The sequence below is a fragment of the Quercus suber genome, unplaced genomic scaffold (genome assembly GCF_002906115.3).
Source record: "Quercus suber isolate HL8 unplaced genomic scaffold, Cork oak 2.0 scaffold_161, whole genome shotgun sequence".
NCBI lineage: Eukaryota > Viridiplantae > Streptophyta > Magnoliopsida > Fagales > Fagaceae > Quercus > Quercus suber.
Genome location: NW_027069622.1, coordinates 75,192 through 96,535, shown reverse-complemented (window position 1 = coordinate 96,535; position 21,344 = coordinate 75,192). Strand labels below are relative to the sequence as shown.

Below are 21,344 nucleotides of genomic sequence, written 5' to 3'. Positions count from 1 at the left end.
TTCATTTTGAGTAGCTTCAGTTTGAATTTCTTCATTAGGTGTGATCTCTCAGAAGTCAGAAGATGGAAAAAGGAGGTGATGTTTTTTTTTTTTTTTTTTTTTTTTTTTTTTTTTTTTTTTTTTTCTTTTGCTGAATGGAGGTGATGTTTTCTTACAAAGGCGAAGCAATACACAAAATATGTTCCTTTAGGTAATGACACCCTTTCTAAATTGCAGAAGTCAGACGAATGATAGAAAGTTCTGTGTGTATTTAATGCATTAAAAAAGTGCTCTTGTTACTCATCTCTAGATTAAAAAAGCAATAACTTCTAAAGACATTTCTCTAGGTTGTTGATGTGATAGTAGGAGTTTATGAGATAATCAGATTACTCAACCATGTATGAATTTCGAGTATAACAATATCATGAAAACAAATGGGATAAGATTCCCTTAAAAAAATTTTGAGAGAAAAATTCCCTTTAATTGAATTCTCGAATTCTCTCCAATTTTTATTTTGATGTAAGATATGCAGTATTTAAAAATAAAATAAGTGTCATGTATTGCACATCTAGCTAAAAATGAAAGAGAATTGAATGATTCAATTGGAGAGAGTCATTTCTCAAAACGAAATTAGATTTGGCTAGTCCATAATAGAGTCTCTAAAATTTGTAATTTAAGGTGCATATTGTAAATAGTCTCATAGTTTGGATTAGATAGGTTTCCTTCTCCTTGCTAGGAATGCAAGAATTCTTTTGTAATTTTGTTGAGCAACCGCATCATCCACATGCAAAGGAATAAATATCATTTATCCTAAAGTGGATGTTTTACTCTATACTCTACCAACTAAGGTTGTCAAAATTGAGATCCTACATAGAATCTTGAGAGGTAGGTGAAATCATGGATTGTAGGATCGAATCGTGAATCGTAAGATCCTACATTATTTGAGAAAAAAAAAACAAAAAATATACATTGGTATATTAAATAATCACATAAATTATATATTCATTTATAATAAACCAAAAATTATCCATTTGATGTAATTATCATACATGACTACATCCATTTGTAAGCATTATTTAAAGAGGCCAAAAATCTCAAAACACAACACTCTATTGGGATGTTATTTTTTATTTGGGTATAATTGACACTCTATCTCTCTATATTAAAATAGCAAAACTTGGTCTATTAGAATCTTATTTTTTATTTAGGTCCAACTGAGCCTTCTGTCAAGTTAAAGAAGATTACAAGAAGCAAGGATCGTTTGGGATTGTTAGAATCATACGATTCTACCGATCCTGAACTATTGCAAAGATTATTGAAAGATCTGGATCATTTTGGGCAGATGGAATCGTAAAATCGTAGGATTCAGATCAAGATTTTGACAACCATGCTACCAATGGTAACTAATTATATGTTTATTTTTTAACTCTTCTATATCCACAATATTTTTACAACAAATACTAAGTCGCAAATTGTTACTGATTGTTATAAGTGAGCAAAAAAATAATTTGTGTTGGATTAACAACTTATTATTTAGAATTTGTTGTAAAAGTATTATAAAAATGCTATAAATGTAATACTTCTCTAAAAAAATACCTCGCAAACCATATATGGCAATTTCTTCTCTTTTTTTTTGGATAAACGTCGATAGAGAATGAGTTTAAATAATGTTTAATACTCCCAATGAGACATGAAATAAATTTAAATGAAAATTCCCACTCTCTCAATTATTGAATTAGAAAAAGAAAAATTGTTTGTCTTGTTCTTAATTNTTAAAAAAAAAAAAAAAAAAAAAAAAAAAAAAAAAAACCAAAAACAAAACACACACAGAAAAAAACAGAGAGAAGAAACTCTGTACACACAGAGAGTTAGAGACAGAGGAAAAAAGAATCAAATATCATTAAATCATGGAAGGCATGGCAGAGGCAGTAGCTGTACCACCAGCACCATTGCAAGAGCTGGTACTGACTCTAGAGCAAGCCACCCACATGGCCAAACAGCTCCCCGCCACCGCTGACCCCACCCACCTCCTCCAAATTTACACCTCTCTCCACCAAGCCCACCACCACCTCTCTAACTTTCTCTCCAAAACCCATCGACAACAATTCCCTCCTTCTCTGCTGCCTCTGCCACACGCTGCCGCCGAGAACTCCGTCTCCTCCGCAACCGGCGGTGCTGACACTGACCCGATGCAACTAGCGGATGATGATGGGGAAGATACTGAAGGGAATTCGAAGGGCATAATTGAAAAAGTTGAGGAGAAGATGAGGGATTGCTTTATTAAGAATAAGCGGCCAAAGCGGCCGCTTTCGCCTTCGGCGGCCACGATGGCGGAGGAGAGAAGGCTTTATGATGATGGGTTCGGTAGGAGTGTAAAGGGTTTTGATCCTTATGCCACGAGGTTGAGGGCTTTGGACCTTGTGTACCAGTTTCATGGGTGAAGATGAAGAAACAGAGCAAAACAGAGGAGTTCAATTGCAGAAGTGAGTTTTGGGCAACATCAACATGTTATTTTATTTTTAAATTAAATGTAGCTCAAATTTTTGTTTTTTGGTTTCTGGTACGGAAGGATATGGATTTTGGTGGAATAAAAATGGAGTAGAAGATCGGGATACTGGAATTATGGGTCTTCGTGGATTCAGTCCTTTAGGAACATGTGGATGTGGGTCAACTTTTTCTAACGAACCCTAATTTTAGGATTTTGTAATTCATTTTGGTTTTCTTTTCTCTCCACCATTGTGTTTGGAATATGAGTGAGCAAGATGGCGAAATTTTTTTTTCTTCATGAACTTGGGATTTAACAACAGAGAATGAACAGAACTGGTTCCTTTGTCTTTTCTGGTAAAAAGAACGCAACATTGTGGCATTTTGTCTCGAATTATTATTAGTCTTTATTTACAATGGAGTATTGCATGTAATATACAGTAAACATTGCTTATAATTTGAAGCATCCTGCTATATTGCTAATACAAGACTTTTGGGGTACTTCATGATCAAATTCACTGTATGCACTTGAAATATGCTCCTTCCACTATAAAGTATGCTGGCTACAGCCCTTGGAATATCTATGTGCAAAGAGATTCGCCCACGACCCATTTTGTCTCCGCAATTTCACCATTAGCTTTAAGCATGGACGCCACTAATATGGAAAATGTCGGGCAAATGTTTTTCACTGTTGAATGTTGACTTCAATATTTGAAAATTATCTGGTGCAATTCCAACAATGAGGTGTAACAGGCTGTGTGCGCACCAATTTTGTGGGTTTTTATTTTGATTGCCCTTTCATGAAAACCAGAAAGCACTATACTTTCACAATCAAGTTATGCAACTTCACAAAATCATCCATGGTAAGCTCCTCTGGTCTTGACTGCAACAGAAACCGAATGTATCAATAAAATTAGCAGAAATTATGGGACACTTACACCTCTTGTCGTTGACTCTGTTACACTTCTCAAAATAAACGAAAGTATCAAAATATAAGACAGGAACTGAAAATAAAGCTCTTCTATTTCCTCCATAGACAGCTGTAAGGGAAGAGAAAACAAGAGACCAATGAACTCTAGCTCAGCTGGCACCTCCTCTCCTTAGAGGTAGAGGGTGAGGCCGTGGGTTCAAGACCTATTGGTTGCATGTGTAACTTACCAATAAAGAAAAGGAAAGAGAAAATATGAGGGCATAGTTGATAATTCTATATTTTTTTGTTAATGATGTTAGCTACAAGAGACATAAATGTAGTTCCCCCCTCCCTTTTTTTATTTTTGGGGTGGGGGGAATTATGACCAAATGAATGAGTTTTTGCAGTGTTTACTGATCAATCAACAGGATATTATTTACCAACTTACTGTAGCTGGAAGGCCAACACTTCCCAAAGCTTCCTCAATTTCAGTGGGCGTGCATATGTGCTGAAGTGATTTTCGCAACATCTTACGTTTCCCATTGAATGCTGAATTGACCTATATCCAAACAACAGAGGCATGTTAACAGAAAGAAATGATAAATAAGCATAAAGAGTTAGAAGGCAATGTTTGATATAGCAGGCGACAAATAGATAGGCTTAACTCAAGTAATGAAGGTAGTGGGCAGGGTTAGATAAGTTTTAGGTTGAAATCTTACCAATAAAAAATAATAATTATAAATTTAAAATTAAAAAAGATAAGCATGAGTTAATTGTGCATCCTTTTGCTACTGCATGTCAGGCTATCAACCAAAAGTAGACAATATAACATAATTGTTGCCAAAGGCCAGCATTAAAACTAGCTTAAGTTTCTTGAATATGATATAACTTGAACAGTTAAAAGAGTATAATATCTTGCACATTGAAATTGAAACAACCATTGAGAAGAAGCTCTTAGTGGAAGAAACTCGGGGATAGTCTACAGCTTGTTTGAGCTTAAATACAACAACAGCGGCATCAACCTACACAAACAAGAAAGGATCAGCTTAATCTCCATTCATTGAACTCATAGGATGTGTGATGTGTTGTTGATATAAGTATATAAGACAAGATGTATGATGTGTTGTTGATAGTCATGTATCCCTCATACATTGTAACTGTCGTTCATAGTCAAGCAAAACTATCATGCTATCCCCCAACCCACAGCCCTAACAACATCATTTAATATTTTTTAGCAACTACTTTGGCAAAACAGAGTAGTTGGCATATATAATCAGTAACAATTGAGGGTTAGTGGTTCTAGACTTGAAAAAGTTGCAAGTGTCCTGATGGGTTTGAGATGAGTGATTCTCTTTTCGGTGCAAAAAACAAGTATTGGTCAAGTTTTGCCATATTTAGATATGTTACAAGCATGATGAGGTATGCCATGGACAGATGTCAGCTCTATAGAGAAGGAAAAAGTTATCAGACCAAACTTAACTCTACAAGCTTTCACTCAACATTGTTTCAAACTCATATAGCCAGAAATTGATGGACTTCTTTGAAAGTTTCTTATCACTGTTTGGTAAAGTGGCAACTTGGGAGAAAGCATACAGGCAAGAGACATTGGCCAGCTACTTCAAGTTGTGACAGGCACATGAAAAACCTAGAAGTTGCAGGCTAGAAAGATTTCCATCTTTCTGGCTGAGGAAGACAAGGGTAATACCTTTATTCATTGGCAAGTTACACATACACCTGATGGACATTGAACCCATGACCTCAATCTCCACCATACACTTACATGGGGAGAAGATGCCATTCAAGCTAGAGATCATTGTCATATTACATGAAGTTCAAAAAGAAAGGGGGAAAAAAGAGAGGAAATTTTAGTAGAGAAATGCTTTCATGAAGTGCAAAAAGCCATGGTATCACCATTTTATGTTTGTTTACATGTCTAGTGTCTCCCTCCTTGAAGGAAATAACTTCGTGCATTTTACCTTTTCCCCCTTGCTAGTAAATTTTACTTCTTTTTTAGATAGGTAAATAGTGGGGGAGGGGGAGGTGGGGTTTGAACCACAAGCATGGAAAAGGCTTGTTATGCACATTATGCATGTATAAGATATACTAGCTGTAGTCTAGTAAAAATTGAAATTTATTCAGTCAAAGTTTCTATATAATTGTTATGGCATGTGCATTTAAACAGAAATTACAAGTGATAGTGTTAAGAAGTATGTATATGTAATTATGGACTATTAAACACTTACATTGGGCTGAGGGAAAAAATTTGTCCGTGGGACCTTAAACTTGTATTCAGGATCTGAAAAGGGAAAACACAAACAGAAAGCCTATGTCAGAAAGATATGTACAAGATTGTGCAAAATATTCTGGGTAATAGGCAGGTAGAGAAATTTATAAGCTCCAAAATTTGATAACTCCTTAAAATAATTTTTTTTGGGCTTCTTTGATTGATTTGAAGAAAAATAAGAAAACTTGACCGTCATTTATAAACAGCATTAAAAAAAAAAAAAGGATAACAAATTGATCCACTCATCTTCACATTTTTTCAGTACAAAAGTTCACCAGTCATGTTATAGATCATCAGTTGCTATCCATTTTGAAATCGTTTTAAATAGTTTATATTATTGCAAAGATACCTGAATAGAAATTGACGAAGATATTGATAGGTCGGTACTCTGATGTTCGCAAAGATGATTGCACCAAGCGCACTGCCGTCTCTTCCTAGAAATATTCAATGGTGAAAGTAAGTAGATAAGTCTGTTAAACAAATCTGAGTATGATCCACAATCCAATCTGATAATCTGCGAAGTAAGAAGCTGTCTTTTTCTCATTTACTTGGCTGTTTGAAGATCATTTACAATTCTGTTGATCAATTTAGTCAAGCAGATCAAACCAATAGTCCAACTACCAAGCCTACTGACACATTCTGCCTTGCTAACATTCATCTTTTCCAAAGCAAATCCCTTTTTTTTTTAACCTAGAAATTTAGGAAAAATTTAACTTCTAACCTCACTTGAAAATCTGAAGTCTTCCAAAAAAACCCCATTGGTTTTCAAGAAATAATTGTTGAAAACAACCCTATCAGCATTATCTCTTACTCCTTTGCTAAAAGATAAAATATTTGGCCTTTATACCATCCCTTATGCAATCAAGTTTCTAAGGCTCTTCAGGCCCAGGCTTGAACCTTAAAATGTAGAATGCTTCAATCAAAATCAAACTTTTAATAAGTGCATTATCACAATTAAACAGTGGAAGTGGATTGAGTAGAAATGATAGAAAAGTTAATTTAAGCAGCCTAATTCATTCACACTAATAGAGTCAAGGAACCATCATATAGCAGATAAAGCTAGAAAAAGGCCAGAAATCCCTTTTGAGGATTTAGAGAGATCTGTTTCAGATCTTAAACTCTTCTTCATTAAGACTCTTCTGGGTTGGGTTGTAGTGTTAGGCTTTCGTTCTTTTACTTCAGTCCATGGTTTCATGGACTTTTGTACTTTATGCACTTGATTTGTTTTTGTCCTTGATGTATACTTCCTGTATACTCAGGTGACACCCTTCTTCTTTTTAATATATTTTTATTACTTATCAAGAAAAAGAAATCCCTTTTCCAATTCCAAAGGCAAGTGCCTCCTGATAATAAATTTCTAAAAACAGTACAAATAAGAAGTAAATAACAGAAAGGTAGATATATTAACCTGTATACTAAAAAGAAAGGAGAAAAAAGGAATAGAAAAAGAGGGGGGCAATACTGACCTGGAGTAATAGAACAACTTCTGAAAAAATATCCCCCATTGGAAGTAATAGTTTCACTACTTCTGTACTTATATTGAAGGGTATATTAGAGACTACCTGCAAACAAGAAACTCATAGCTATGTTGTCTTTAATGTTTACCCAAAGTATATTGTAAAATAAATAAAAAAATAGATATACAAACACATGCACACATAAATGTACGATATTATCCCAGACTCATGTTCAGGTGAGTCTTGATCCACATTTGTAAATAAGTGCAATGAATTTAACCATTTGTGCTACATACTTTTTCATATAGTACGAAAGATGCATTTGCTGCAACATATCTATAAATAGGACCAGATTTAGGAGGATAGTGTCCAAAAAAGAAAAAAAAAATGCAGATAGCACATAAATACGAAGAAGGGTTCTCACCTTGGCATATCTTGACTTTGGATGATCCAATGACTTTTTACTTCCCAGCAACAACGTCATGTGTGAGTGAATGTGACATTTGACAAAGTCTTCTTTCAAAACCTACAGGTTTCAATTATAGAAGTCAACATTGTTCCCAATGTACAGCTGGAAATGAGAACTCAAAGAGTTGCACAACAATTGGAATCACACCTTGGAGAAGGTTATCTTTTTAGAAGCTTTGAAGCTTCGTTTGAGGTTGTGTGATACACCTTCTCCAAGGTGTGATGCCCTCCATCCCAAATTGTTGGTCATCTATTCCATTTTGGGATGTCCCAAAATGTAGTCCTCTTTAAAATTCAATAAATAAAATTCCTATCTTACCCCTTACTTTATTTAAAAACTCAATACCATTCTTTCTCTAGAGTTTAAATTAATGAGGGCAGTTTTGGAAACTTGTACCTCTTTAAATAAAAGACAACGCATCAAATGATATTCCCCTAAAAAGTTAGATTTTCTAAATAGGACCAACAATTTGGAATAGAGGGGGTATTTGTTTATGTTTTCTGTTCTTAAATTCCTAACATGCAAACACACATTGGTTTGCCACCTTTTAAACCAAAATCCAAAACTTCAAAACCCTTAACCACCCATCTATCAATTAGAACCAAATAATTGACAAATAGTCAAAACACCGTTCACAGGTTACTGTCTATAGCCCTGGAAACAGCAACCCAAATCCTAATTTTCCCCTATAATTCATCAACAAATCCTACCATTCCTCTTTACCATTAAAAACCCTATATCTCTTACTATTGTCTACCCCTTTTCTGAACAAACCCTAACCCAAATTTCTCAAAAGTCTCAGCTGTCCAAACAGCTAGATCTGATATGGTTTTGCTCCCTTTGTCCTAATTTAATTTTGGTATCAAAGCGGTTAGTTACACCACTACATTTCCACACAGTGGTATTTTACACACCTTCAGTGATGTGATGGGGGGGAATTACAGATGCATCTTAAAGTAAAGGTTTTTCAACATAGACTTAAACAAATATTTTACAAATAACTGTTAGTTTTCAGTTTTCACCAAGGTTGTCAGTGATTGATTATACTAGAAAGTTCGATGAGCGTTATCAAATGTGGATTAGATGAAAGTGTATGCAAGACAATTATAAAGTGCAAAAGTAAAAATCTTCCAGAGTTCAGTGGAAACCTGTTACACTAAAAAGTGCACAGCAATTTGTATGATGGCCATTTTTGCATAGCATCCCGGAAATTCGTAAACTTACCGAGAACATATCTTTATAATGAAATACATCTAAAGTCGTTCACAGAAAAGTGCGAAAAGGTAACTAACACATGAAATTTCTGAACTGCAGTCTTACATTCTGCTGGTTTATTGAAATGTTATACTGGAAAGCAACTAAGCAAGTGCCAGCTCCTAAGAGATGATGCATTTAAGTTGTCACTTTCAAAAGAACAACATAACATGTGCATCTCAGCAAGAAAGAGACTAGCCGGAACATATTATTACTTCTGAAAGGTTATTTATCATGAAAAGTATAGTTTACCTTGAACTTTTCTGTACTTGCAAATCTTTCACTCACAAGAGAAGCCATGTATGGATCCTAAAAATCACAAGTACACAAATAAGTCTGTGATATCAAAATAAAACAGAAAAGCATTGTCCTAGTTTTTGCAACAAACAACACATTTTCCCCTCATGGTTGCTTGCATGGCTTCAGATTGTATAAAATCAGAGACTCGGAGGCCTATTATGAAAACCCAAAATGCTATTCTAATGAAAATTCAATATTCCTGGATAGTGTTCACTAGAGTTGAGGACATATTTTATGCTAAAACAAAATGCCATACATCTTAGGATGTAAAAGTACATAAGTAACATATGCATCATATTCAAGTTAAATATATATGCATGAATGGGACACAATTACGCGCACACACAAAAATACAAATACAAATACATATACATATACATATGCTTACACAAATGCACAAGAATAAAGCATGTGCATTTTGGAACTAACCTTTTCAATGGCTAGCACAAAAGCACCGGCATTTAAAAGAACATTAGTCAAAGAGCCAGTTCCAGGCCCAATTTCTAGCACCACGTCGCCTTCTTCAACACAGGCGGCACTCGCGAGCTGCTCATTGATGTCAGAATTCAACATATAATGCTGCAAATCACAACAACATTAATTCAGTGAGGCATTTCATCGAACACCCAACAGAATATACAACTGACTTCAAGTATATATCTCATCGAAACTAAATTTAGAAACTTTTAGTGAATTGAGTGTTAAGATATATGGACCTGGCCGAGGGATTTTCTTGGGACGCGGCCTTTGGAGTTGAGAGCTTGGAGAGTGGACTGGTAATCGTCTGGGCTTCTGTTTCTGCTTCTGCTTCCATTGGTGGCGCAAGCTATATGTAGTGGTGTGCCTGCGGTGCTATTGTGCGCCGGGAGTGTAGGTTTGAGGGTTGTTTGACTTCGTGGTGGTGTGGTAGGAGATACTGGCCGGAGAGATTGGAGTGAGAGAGGTCTGGTACCCGTACACATCTTTCTATCTTTCAAAATGCAATGCTAAGTAAAATGTACTTCATGCATATGATATCTTGGGAATGGCAATGTGACGGAATTTTTTTTTGCATTTAAGGCTGCGTTTGGCGTAAAATGTTTTTTGAGGGTAAAATATTTTCAGGTGAAAATATTTTTTGGAAATGAAAATATTTTTAGGTGTTTGGTTGGATTTCAAAAAATGCTTTAAAAAATATTTTCTAGTGTTTGGTTGTGTTCCTGAAAATGCTCTAGAAAACTCATTTTTATCATGTTTCTCACATTTTTTTAGAATCCAAACAAATATTATTATAGAAAATCAAAATATATAAACAATCAAAGAAACAAAAATCAAAATCACAAGACCAATCATGAGAGAGGGAGAGAGAGAGAGAGAGAGAGAGAGATTAAGTGACAGAGAGAGAGAGAGAGATTAGTTCGTGGGTGACTTGGTGGTGGCGACGGTAGTGGCGACATGGACACGATGGGTCGATCTAAAGGTGGCGACTCAATCTAGGAGTGGGTCACTCACTGGGTGGTTCGATCTAGGAGTAGGTTGCTCACATGGTGGACAAATCGGCTCAGGGGCGGGTTGCTCATGGCAGTCCGATTGGCTCAGGGGTGGGTTGTTCATTGGGTCATGAACTCACGTGGTCCGATCTATTTTCCGGTGGCTACCTTAAGAACGAGGGATGGATCGGCAAAGGACAAGGACAAGGGATGGGTCGGTGAGGATGAAGTATGGGTTTGCGGAGTACCCTCTCCTTGCTTGGCTTGAGGGATGGGTCTTCTTTCTCTGGATGTGAGTCCGGCGAGGATGTGCTTCAGGTGGAGTGTGCTTGTTTGTGTTTCTAGATCACTCTTTGTACTCTCTCTTCTTGCTCTCTCTCTCTCTTTGGGTGTCTTGAGTCTGGAAATCATTTGAAGGTAAAAGAGAAGCGTAAATGATTTTTCGGGTTAAAGGGCTTATTTTACAGTCAAAGTTTAAGATTTTCTGAAAAACTTTATTTTATATGTGCACCCAAACACGCTACTGGGTGTAAAATATTTTCCGGAAATCATTTACACCCAAAACAAACACAACCTAACATTATTTTTGAAATATTTTAGTTAGTTCTCATGTTTGCAAAACTATGTAGCAAACTAGCATCTCAAGACTCTAAAACTCGAGTTCAAAGGTGGATCTCAAGTTTCTAAGACTCGAGTTGCATGCGATGGTAATCTGATGTAGAAAAAAATCCACGTGGAAATGAAGTATTTAAAACTCGATTTATGTTCTTCTTTTTCTTCACCTAGTTTGTTCTTCTTCTTTGTTTTTCTTGGTTCTTCTTTTGCGGGTTCCTTTCTTTTTTGTGCTTGGGTTCTTCTTCGTGTTCTTCAATGGGTTTCTTTCTTCTTCATGTTCTTTCTATTCCTGTGGGGACTGTTCTTCTTCTTCCTTTGTGGGTCTCTTTGTCCTCTTTTCTTCTTCAATTTCTTCAGATCTTCTTCTCTCTTCTTCTTATTCTACAAAACTCGTGTCTTTAAAACTCGAGTTCCATGTGGCAAAAACATCTCCAAGTTAGCAATCAGAACTCGAGGTTTTGAGGCTTGATTTCTTTACTGAATTCGAGCCTCAAAGGCTCGAGATGCTATTCTCCTCAATTCTTTCCAATGCCTACTAACTAACAACATAGTGTGGTAAACTCATGCTACTCTACAAATTGATGGGTTTTCTTTTCTCCAATCTTGTCTTAGTAGGTAACCGCAGGTACCTGTCTCTCACCACACTTAATAATCCACTTTAGGAAAGTTTTGATATCACTTTTATGGGAAATGAAAAAAGCTGTCAAAATATTAATTACTTTTTTTTTTTCATTTCCCATAAAAACTTTCTTTAAATGAATTATTAACCAGCCCTAAGAGCACTGGTTAGCATTTTCCTAAAAAAATAATAAAAATAATAAAATAATACAAATTTTAGTTAAAAATATATTATCATTCACTAAGTTTAAACTCATAAAACATCTTAAAAACCAAGTTCTTAAAGCTACAAAAACCTTCTCAAAGTATAACAATCATAAATTTAAAGTTTAAAGTTTAAGCAAATATATATGTGTGATTAAATTATTATTTTTTCCTATTTACTTGTGGGATGGGTAAAACCCACCCATTAAGGGTCAATGAGGCGAGTTTAATTTGTCATTCTATTCTTAGCTAATTTATAATTTCTAAGACTTTTATTTGTTACTTATTTAGCAAATATATATATATATATATATACACACACACACACCTTTATTTGTTTTGTACTCTCAATAGAATACCATCTTCGTATCTTGCCTTAAATGTGAACACCATTAGTATGTGTTTAGCATCAACTTATTTAACTTTTTGCTAAAAGTTTGCTAAAATATACTTATACTTGAAAAAAAAATAAGAGAAAGTATTAAAAAAATGAGGTTTTAAAAAATTGTACATAAAAACTAAAAGCTAACCAAATAAGCTGAACGCAACCAGACAAACAAATGTGAGAGGAAGAACATTGTGTTAGATAAACGAGTGTGAAACAATATTTTCCCCTTATTAAGTTATCATTAATTCATTATGATATATGCTTTATTTTGTGCATGCCAGTGTGAGTGTGTGCACTATTACCAAGTTACCCTTGGCCATTGGCATGCTTTCCATAAAAATGTATGTGTATGTACGGTTGTGTGTAAAAAACAACACCCTTTTACAAACTACACCATTATCATGATCAAAGCATGATTCAAGTGGTTTTTGGTTCAATTCTTATTTTAAAAGAAAAAACAATGAGTTTGCTTTTATTTCAAGCAAAGGGGAAGGTGTTTTTTTTTTAAAGAGAATTTCAACATATGACATATGCTCTTGATAATAACTCTTTATCATCATACTAAGACACCAATCAGTTTTTTGTGTAGACGGAGATTGAATAAGGGGAAGGTGATTTGGTTTATTTATTTGAGTAATAAATTAATGTAATACATCTTTTTGTCTGTAATTGGTTCGTGCATTATATAATAGGACTCCTGTGAATGGATGTCTTAATGCATGAATGGACTCCAGCACTAATGTAACAAATAAGTCAGAGAGTCAAATTTGTTGCCAGATCTACATTCTTAATAGAATCTTCAACTTTAAAATGATAGATTTCTCTCCAAAAAAAAAAAAAACCTTTAAAATGGAAGAAATTGATGCTTGTTTTGTTCGCTTGAGACCAATTTTATTACTTTTTCTAGTTTTATGAGGACTAAAAATGAACATAATGATCCACAGGGGAATAAGAGGAGAAAATGGGATAAATATATCAAAATTCATAGGTAAACGCAATATCTTTTCAGTTGATTCAAGATCAATGGATTACATAACTACATAAAGCAAAATATTTGTTTTACTACAGGAATTAAATACAAGAAAAGTATGAATGAACCTTCATGTTTTGTTTGTTACAAAATTGCATGACTTGAAAATTAAATGTCCTCTTCGGAGATTAAATTGTCAAAATCACTGCTTAGAAACAGTTGAATAATCTCTTCTGGAAAATCAATATCTTCATTGGCCCCAAAACTGCATGATTCATCTTGTAGCAGTGATGGAAGTGGTGGAGGTGGAGGCAGAGAATGTTGCTGCTGTGGAATGGAGTTCATGAACATTGAAGGGTACTGGTTCATAGTCTCACGGCCGGAATTTTGGGACATGGACGGAGTCATACTTCTAATTTCATTGGCATGTATAAGACTCCCTTGGTCATGCCCAACATACTTCCCATCACTGGTCATCTTGATTCCACCAACACAAGGGTTACTGGTGAATAATCGTGGATGTTCATTGGCATTGCTTTGTGATTCAGTGCTTAACATGCTTATTAGACTGTTAATATTAGCTTGGTCACCTTGGAAATGAGTTGAACCCACCTGAGTCAAGCCCTTATGAGTACCATGTTCTGCAATCCCAAAATATGATCCACTGTTGTTGTTTAGAGGAGCTGCATCAATTTTAGATGCCTTCCCATGGTTATGTTCATATGCTTTGGGTTCAAGCATATGAGCATAACTATAGGAAGGCACGGTAATGTTGCCACTGCATCCTGGTTGAGTTGGTGTCCTGTTGGGCCACTTAATGGAGAACTGATTTAGCTGTTGTGTATTAAGAGGAGAACCACCAAATAGAAAAGAAAGTTCATCAGCATCATTGATTGAGATTATATCATGCACAGAACGCGTAGACTGCTTTCCTTCCTGAACTTGCTTTAAGTTCTGACGATATTTCTGCAAAAAAGACACATCCTTCATCACCAAATATATATGAAAGCCTCCAGTATATAATCCAAGAGCATATCAAGGAATTCTGCAACACAAATTCATACTTGGATATGAGTCTGAAATTAATTGGAATTTCTTTAAACCTGATTAATTTGTCTTCCATTGCAAGATTTGGTGATGCAAGGTGAAGAGGTTGCATAATGTCTTTGGACAACAGAAATGTGCATAAGAGTTTGCTACCTATTTTCGGAAAGTAGAGATTTGGGAATATTTTCCTGGTAGATATTCTACTGGATCATTATTTTCGAGTCCAAATCTTCTGTCCCACTTTTCCTACTCCACTCTATACTCCACCAATAAATACTTATCACATGTTCACCTAATTAATTAAATATTATCATTATTGACTTATTAATCCTACAGTTATTAATTAATAGTATCACGTGGCAAATATTTATTAGTGGAGTATAGAGTGGAGCAGAAAAAGTGGGACAGAAGATTTAGACTCATTATTTTCACACAACAAAGCATTCATGAACTTGCACCTGGTTTTTCTTTTCTTATAAAACAAGCTATCTGTTATAGTATGAGCGCAGACACAAGTAATTTCTTGTTTCCTTAATTAAAAAGGAAATATGTGATAATATTGCACGGCATATGTAAAGCAGACCAAGGAACATACCTGCAAGTGGCTTGCAACATGATGTCTAGTTAATCCAGGCACGTTCATAAACTCAGATACTCTCTTAGGGACAGCCCCTACATTCAAATAATGGGAAAAAAAATAAAGAAAAATGAGAGAGAGAGAGAGAGAGAGAGAGAGAAAATAATAGATAAAATTTGAAGATGGAGGGAAAAAAAACAAAACAAAACAAAACAAATAAACAAAAAACAAAACAAAACGAAAGGAGAATGACAACCATATCTGATAGAAAGCATGCATAAGGTCTCTTACTCTCAAGTCCCAAGTGGTTAATAGCTTCCAAAAATTTTTCTTGCAACTCATTAGTCCACCGAACCTTATGCTTTTTTCGAGGGGTGGAATCATCTTTATCCACTTCTTTTTGTTCACTTCTCCTCCGTGGTTGTGGTCTATTGGCGTCTTGATGAACCCAAGTTGCTTCACTAACGGATGTGCTTGCCATTGTTTTACTTGCTTTCTGTGCGAGGAGATGTTGCCAGAGGTTTTGAACTTCGTTTGAGCTTGAAGGCTTCATGATATATAGTGAAATGCCACATTCAAGATCTTGTAATACAAATTTCTCCATAAAATTGGCAGACATCACTAACGTATGGACACATATCATTTTAATGCAGTACCTTCAAATTGCCGGCTTTAAGCATCGTGGTTGCAATGTGATGACATGTAGAACTACCTTCTTGTACCAGAATGCAGATTTCTGAAGGAAAGTTGTCAGTTTTGTTCCACTCAATTGTGCTAGAATGAGTAGAATCCATCATTGAAAACTTATGTAGTCTATTTCCAAATGTCCTGATTTATATCTATGATCATGGACCGTCAAAGCCGAAAGGCATACATGATAGTTTTCCATTCAATCTCTTCAATTTATAGTTTGTTATTAATAGGACAGGCAAGATTTCAACTATCTAGGAGCAAGAAAACGTGTTGTAGGCATTGAATTTACCACACATAATCAGAAATAATTATAAAGGGAAAAAGAAATGCGTAAGGAGAGTATGATGTGTATTTTTGCCAGAGTGGTAATAAAATAATTGAGATACCTGTCTTTGTTTACAGTATGTTCCTTTTTATTTATTTTTCTCCTATTTTTGAGTTTATTCTTATTGTATGTGTGCATGGTTACTGACTAAAACATTTGTAACGTATTAATGTGGTATTTGTCATAAATACAAAGGAAAGGATTATAGTGGAATAAAGAATGTTTAAATGATGAATTTACTTCTTTTCACATTGTCATGTGTTTATGTGAACTAAGCTTATTGTAAAATGAAGTTCATAGCAACAAGATAATATTGCAACCTAGAAAGCATGTATTGATATATTAATTAAGGGCACGTTCGTCATACTATAATAGACATTATAATGGAATAACTATTACATAGAAATCAGGGGTGGTGCCAAATATTAATGAGGGTGACCACCCTCTTTTTTTTTTTTTTTTTTTTAATTTACCTTNTATATAGACAATTAAAAAAAATTAAAATCAATAACAGAGAAAGAAATAAAAACTTTAATGCTCCAACTAATTTCTGAGAGTCAGAAAAAAAAAAAATTCAGTTTCACTTATGTTCAAGTTTTCTCAGCAATTAACCTATATAATATATGTATGCAAATGAAAAGTTATACTTACAGATAACAGGAAAGTTGAATTCCTTCTCAAGGCAATTCAGGAATTGAAACCTGTTCACTTCTGGCATATAGACGTCTGTCAGAACAAAGTCAAGTCTGGCCTTCCTCTCTTGAATAGCCTCTAATGCTTCAGTTGGTTTATCATAATGAATAACTGATAGAGAGACAAAGAAAAAAGTCATGACCATGTAATCAAATGTTGGCAACCTTTTCTAACTAAGATTAAGGTTGACATGTTTTTATTGTTATCATTTTTAACCATCTAATTCTATCAAACTGTCATTTATTAAAAGCTATGGAGAATATTTGGAATGAATTTATAGCATACACAAGTTGCAAGCAAAATATTTCCAAAGATCTCAAAAGGAAAATTCATAAGAGAGATTTAGACGTATGGACACATATCATTTTAATGCAGTACCTTCAAATTGCCGGCTTTAAGCATCGTGGTTGCAATGTGATGACATGTAGAACTACCTTCTTGTACCAGAATGCAGATTTCTGAAGGAAAGTTGTCAGTTTTGTTCCACTCAATTGTGCTAGAATGAGTAGAATCCATCATTGAAAACTTATGTAGTCTATTTCCAAATGTCCTGATTTATATCTATGATCATGGACCGTCAAAGCCGAAAGGCATACATGATAGTTTTCCATTCAATCTCTTCAATTTATAGTTTGTTATTAATAGGACAGGCAAGATTTCAACTATCTAGGAGCAAGAAAAACGTGTTGTAGGCATTGAATTTACCACACATAATCAGAAATAATTATAAAGGGAAAAAGAAATGCGTAAGGAGAGTATGATGTGTATTTTTGCCAGAGTGGTAATAAAATAATTGAGATACCTGTCTTTGTTTACAGTATGTTCCTTTTTATTTATTTTTCTCTTTTTTTTTTTTTTTAATATACCTTAAAAAATTTTGAGTTTTAAATTAATATGGGTCTTTTGACCACCCTAAAAAAAAAAAAAAAAGGCTTGACCACCCTAAAAAAAAACTTGAACACCCTTAATAATAATTGAGCCCATTAAAAATAAAATTCAACCTCTCCAAAATTTTGGTCCATTGAATGTTGAACAAAAAAAATTGCAAGAAATGCAATGTTTACAATTGTGGGGGTCCGAAGGCCGAGGAAGGGGTCATTGAGTTGTTATCATTATTATTATTAAGGTATCATAAGCCCGAAGAGGGAATCTACTCGAGGAGGAGAAGAGACAAAGGACTTTGGGAAGATCCAATTGGGAAGGACAGGGTGTGGAGAAAGAATTATGGAGAGTAAGGGAAGTTTCCAGTGAGAAGTAGTTTACTGCCTCCGCATTAAATGACTGGCAACAGTTTTATCAGCTGTATTGATGAGGAAGCGACCTGAACAGTGGAGTTCATAGCTAAGCAGCTCATTCTACCACCTTCATTAAAAGTTTAAGAGGGAAGGTGTCATGATAAGAATTTGGGTAGGTGGAGATGAGGGGCCACGATGTGAAGGGCTAAGAAGTATATAAGGGAAGGGAAATTCCAGATGAAAGGGATCCAAAAAAGAAGTATCAAGAAGAGAGGGATGAGAATAAGAACATGAAGAGAATAACGTGAATAGTGTATCATTTTGTGTAAAAATTGCCTCCTCAGGCAAGCTTGTGATAAGCCTTATATACACATAAACTTTGATTCGTAGCTATTCTCCCCTATTTTTGTCCTTGGGCTAAGCCCCCTCCTTTTTTGTTTAACCCACTCTCTTACAAAAATCTATTGATTGGGGCCACCATCCTCACTATTCTAAGTGGGCTTGGGTTGTTTGATTTCTGAGTCCTTACAACAATATTTTCACAATATTTTCGTAACAAATCCTGAATAGCATGTTGTTAATGGTAAACAAAAATAATAATTTCAATGGTAAGTTCAAATTAGAACTAGTAAAAACTTACCGCCTAGACTTTGTTGTGAAAATGTTGCAAAAATATTGTAGACATAACACCTCTCAAAAATTGCCCAAACAAACAAATTAGCCTAAAATCTCAAATCAAATGTTTAATTGTGATTTTTTTAATTTTGTTTTCAAATGACATTTTAAAATCGCTACTTTTTTATATATATACAAAGTGCACACTTTTTAAATAGCTAATCTGTTAGTGCTTGCTTTAGTCTTTAGTCGAATTTGTTGGATTTATGTGACATATTTTTTCAAAAAGATAAAGCATTTTGTTTAGGTAATATGTTAGTAATTGAATGAGAGGTTAGTAGCTTAATAATTACTTGGTTGTGTACATTGAAAAAGATGTAACTGATAACATTGAAAGTAAAACTATCATATCACATAATGATTTCAAAATATGAAAACTTGTAAAAGGAAATTTTAAAACTTTATGAATTTGCGTATGTTTTTATTTTGTGAGGTTAATATATTTAAGTTTTATTATTATTAAAAAATTTTAATTTAATTATTTTTAATGACCACCCTAAAAAGAATTTATGGAGCCACAATTGATAGGAATAACCATTCAATTGTTTGGTTATGTTTTTATTACAAGTAATAGCTATTCCTTAGTAATAGCTATTCTTTAAAATGAAGAATAGTTATTCCTTTTCAATATGGTTAATTGGTTATAATTGTTATTCCTTATCCTACATAATTAACTACTATTAAAAGAAAGTTACCAAAATACCCGAAGCTACTGCTGCTATTCTCTTTCTCCATTAAGGGTAAATTGTTTCTCAAAAAAACAAATATATAAGGGTAAATTTGTTAAATCATAGTCATAAATACATACCTGTATCATGAGTTTCTATCATTAGAAACAGTGTGATCCTGCAGATAGAGCATTTAGTACTCATCTTGTCAGGATTGTTTGAATTTATGTGACCTTTTTATACATTGTTTAGAGTAACCTCCGTCTATAAGTTTATTGAGTCCCATTTTACATACTCCTTCTAGGAGAGAGGGATTTATTACTTGACCATAAATGTGGCTAGTACCATTTAATATAAACTTAAAACCTTACCAACAAGGTTTTAACAAACACAGGTATTAATTAAGAGTAATAATTATCTTCTTCTTTTTTTTTATTACACTCACATTTTTTAATACAAATTCTCTATACCACTTTTTGTGTATCACTTTATTTTCCACCAATCACTACTTATCATGTATTGATTTTATTTTCCTTATAAAATAACTGAAGTTTAAAATGGAAAGCAATCATAAACATGGTAAGTAGTGATTGATGAAATATAGAGTAGTACACAAAATGTGATACAAGGGCCCGTTTGGTACATGTGTTTAAAAACTGAAAATTGTTGTTTGAAAACATTTGTGGAAATACATGTGAGTGAAAAAGTATATAGAAATACGTATAATCTATATATTACTAAAAGCTGAAGCGTAGCGTTTAATGCTGCTGCTCTCATGTTGCGCCACATCAGCTGCCACGTCATTTTTTTTTTTCTTTTGTAAAATATAATTTTCCTACAATTTTAAAATAATTTTTACAATTTTCAGTCCTATAAATGCAGCCCACTACTTATTTATTTACTTCCATTACTTATTTACACTTCTCCAACCTTTCTCTCTCCCTTACCATTTCATCTCCCCACTACTTCTTCAATCTTTCTCCCTCCTTTACCTTTTCATCTCCCCACTGCCCTCTACATTAATATCATTCTTCCTCTTTCTCTTCATCTTCCTTTATTTTTGTCTCTTCTTATTCACACATTCTTACTATAAATTTGTCACTATCTCTTCTATTCCATGCATAGTTTTTCCTCACAAAAAAAAAAAAAAATTCCCTCTCTCTCTCTCTCTCTCTCTCAATTTTTTGGTAGATTTTTTTATTTTTCTTGCATCTCTACTTTAGGTTGATAATTTTTTATATTCTTTAAAACTCTATTTTTGGTTAATGCAATTTAGTTTAGTTTTTTAAATTGTGATTTAGTTTAGTTTTTTAAATTGTCGTTGTTGTTGTTGTTGTTGTTGTTGCTGTTTTTTTTTTTTTTTTTTTTTTAATTATTCTCTTTGAATGTTAAATGTTGTCCTATTGCGTTCTAAAGAATTAAATATAGCATATACAAATATAATATTATTCTATTACATAGCATGATTTAGATAATTTGGTATTTATTCTGTTATATAGCATATTTTTTATAGTGCTTAGTTTAGATGTTAAACTGTGAGACTTTACTAATTTTTGTTTATTTTCTAATCCTTTGTAATAGACAAAGTACTCTTAATAGTTGTACTAGAAGTACTTTATAATGCCATTTATTTAAAGAAAAGCAAAGGTTAGCCAAACAAAAATAATCGGATAGGTTACAAATTTTAACTTTTGCAATTTTATTTTAATTATTATTATTTTATAACAATTCATGTATAGAAATTTAATTCTTAGATTTTGCTAATAATTGTTTATTTGATAATATGTTTTGAGTGGCCGAAATTATAATTTATACAAAGAAAATAACCTTAATAGATTATCAAAAACAAATTTTATTATAATATTGGTTCAATTAATCATTGTTAAGTTTTATTAATTTTTTTTTAGTGTATGTTTTTTTGGTGTTTTGGATTGATCCTATATTACATTTATGATTGTTCTTATAATAAATAAAAATATAATTACGAAATACATTACTCATTATTAGATTAGTTTAAATTGTAAATTTTT

At 33.7% G+C, this 21,344-nt stretch overlaps 2 protein-coding genes across 3 annotated transcripts; one reads left to right on the top strand and one right to left on the bottom strand.

Moving 5' to 3' along the window:
• Positions 1 to 1,752: 1,752 nt before the first annotated feature.
• Positions 1,753 to 2,764, top strand: LOC112025382 (uncharacterized). Its single transcript, XM_024058052.2, has one exon. It carries the CDS (start codon positions 1,887 to 1,889, stop codon positions 2,418 to 2,420), a length of 534 nt encoding a protein of 177 aa, XP_023913820.2. The 5' UTR covers positions 1,753 to 1,886; the 3' UTR covers positions 2,421 to 2,764.
• Positions 2,765 to 2,837: 73 nt separating this feature from the next.
• LOC112025381 (ribosomal RNA small subunit methyltransferase, chloroplastic) lies at positions 2,838 to 10,169 on the bottom strand. Of its 2 annotated transcripts, none has more exons than XM_024058051.2 (10): positions 9,854 to 10,169; positions 9,567 to 9,716; positions 9,090 to 9,146; positions 7,539 to 7,640; positions 7,124 to 7,219; positions 6,007 to 6,091; positions 5,617 to 5,669; positions 4,312 to 4,395; positions 3,814 to 3,932; positions 2,838 to 3,346 (listed from the first exon to the last, which is right to left on the bottom strand). In XM_024058051.2, exons 1-10 carry the CDS (start codon positions 10,097 to 10,099, stop codon positions 3,310 to 3,312), a joined length of 1,029 nt encoding a protein of 342 aa, XP_023913819.2. In that variant the 5' UTR covers positions 10,100 to 10,169; the 3' UTR covers positions 2,838 to 3,309. The 2 variants fall into 2 exon arrangements, with proteins under 2 accessions (XP_023913819.2, XP_023913818.2); XM_024058050.2 differs by having other exon boundaries at positions 3,822 to 3,932.
• Between the last annotated feature and the right edge of the window lie 11,175 nt (positions 10,170 to 21,344).

Bases quoted from the DNA above. Each gene is read 5' to 3' on its own strand.
- LOC112025382 (XM_024058052.2), top strand. From the start codon at position 1,887: ATGGAAGGCATGGCAGAGGCAGTAGCTGTACCACCAGCACCATTGCAA.
- LOC112025381 (XM_024058050.2), bottom strand. From the start codon at position 10,099: ATGTGTACGGGTACCAGACCTCTCTCACTCCAATCTCTCCGGCCAGTA. The intron at 3,933-4,311 runs GTTGTTTCAATT...GTTTGGATATAG, and splicing joins CTAAGAGCTTCTTCTCAATG to GTCAATTCAGCATTCAATGG. The intron at 3,347-3,821 runs GTAAGTTGGTAA...TTTCTGTTGCAG, and splicing joins GTGTTGGCCTTCCAGCTACA to TCAAGACCAGAGGAGCTTAC.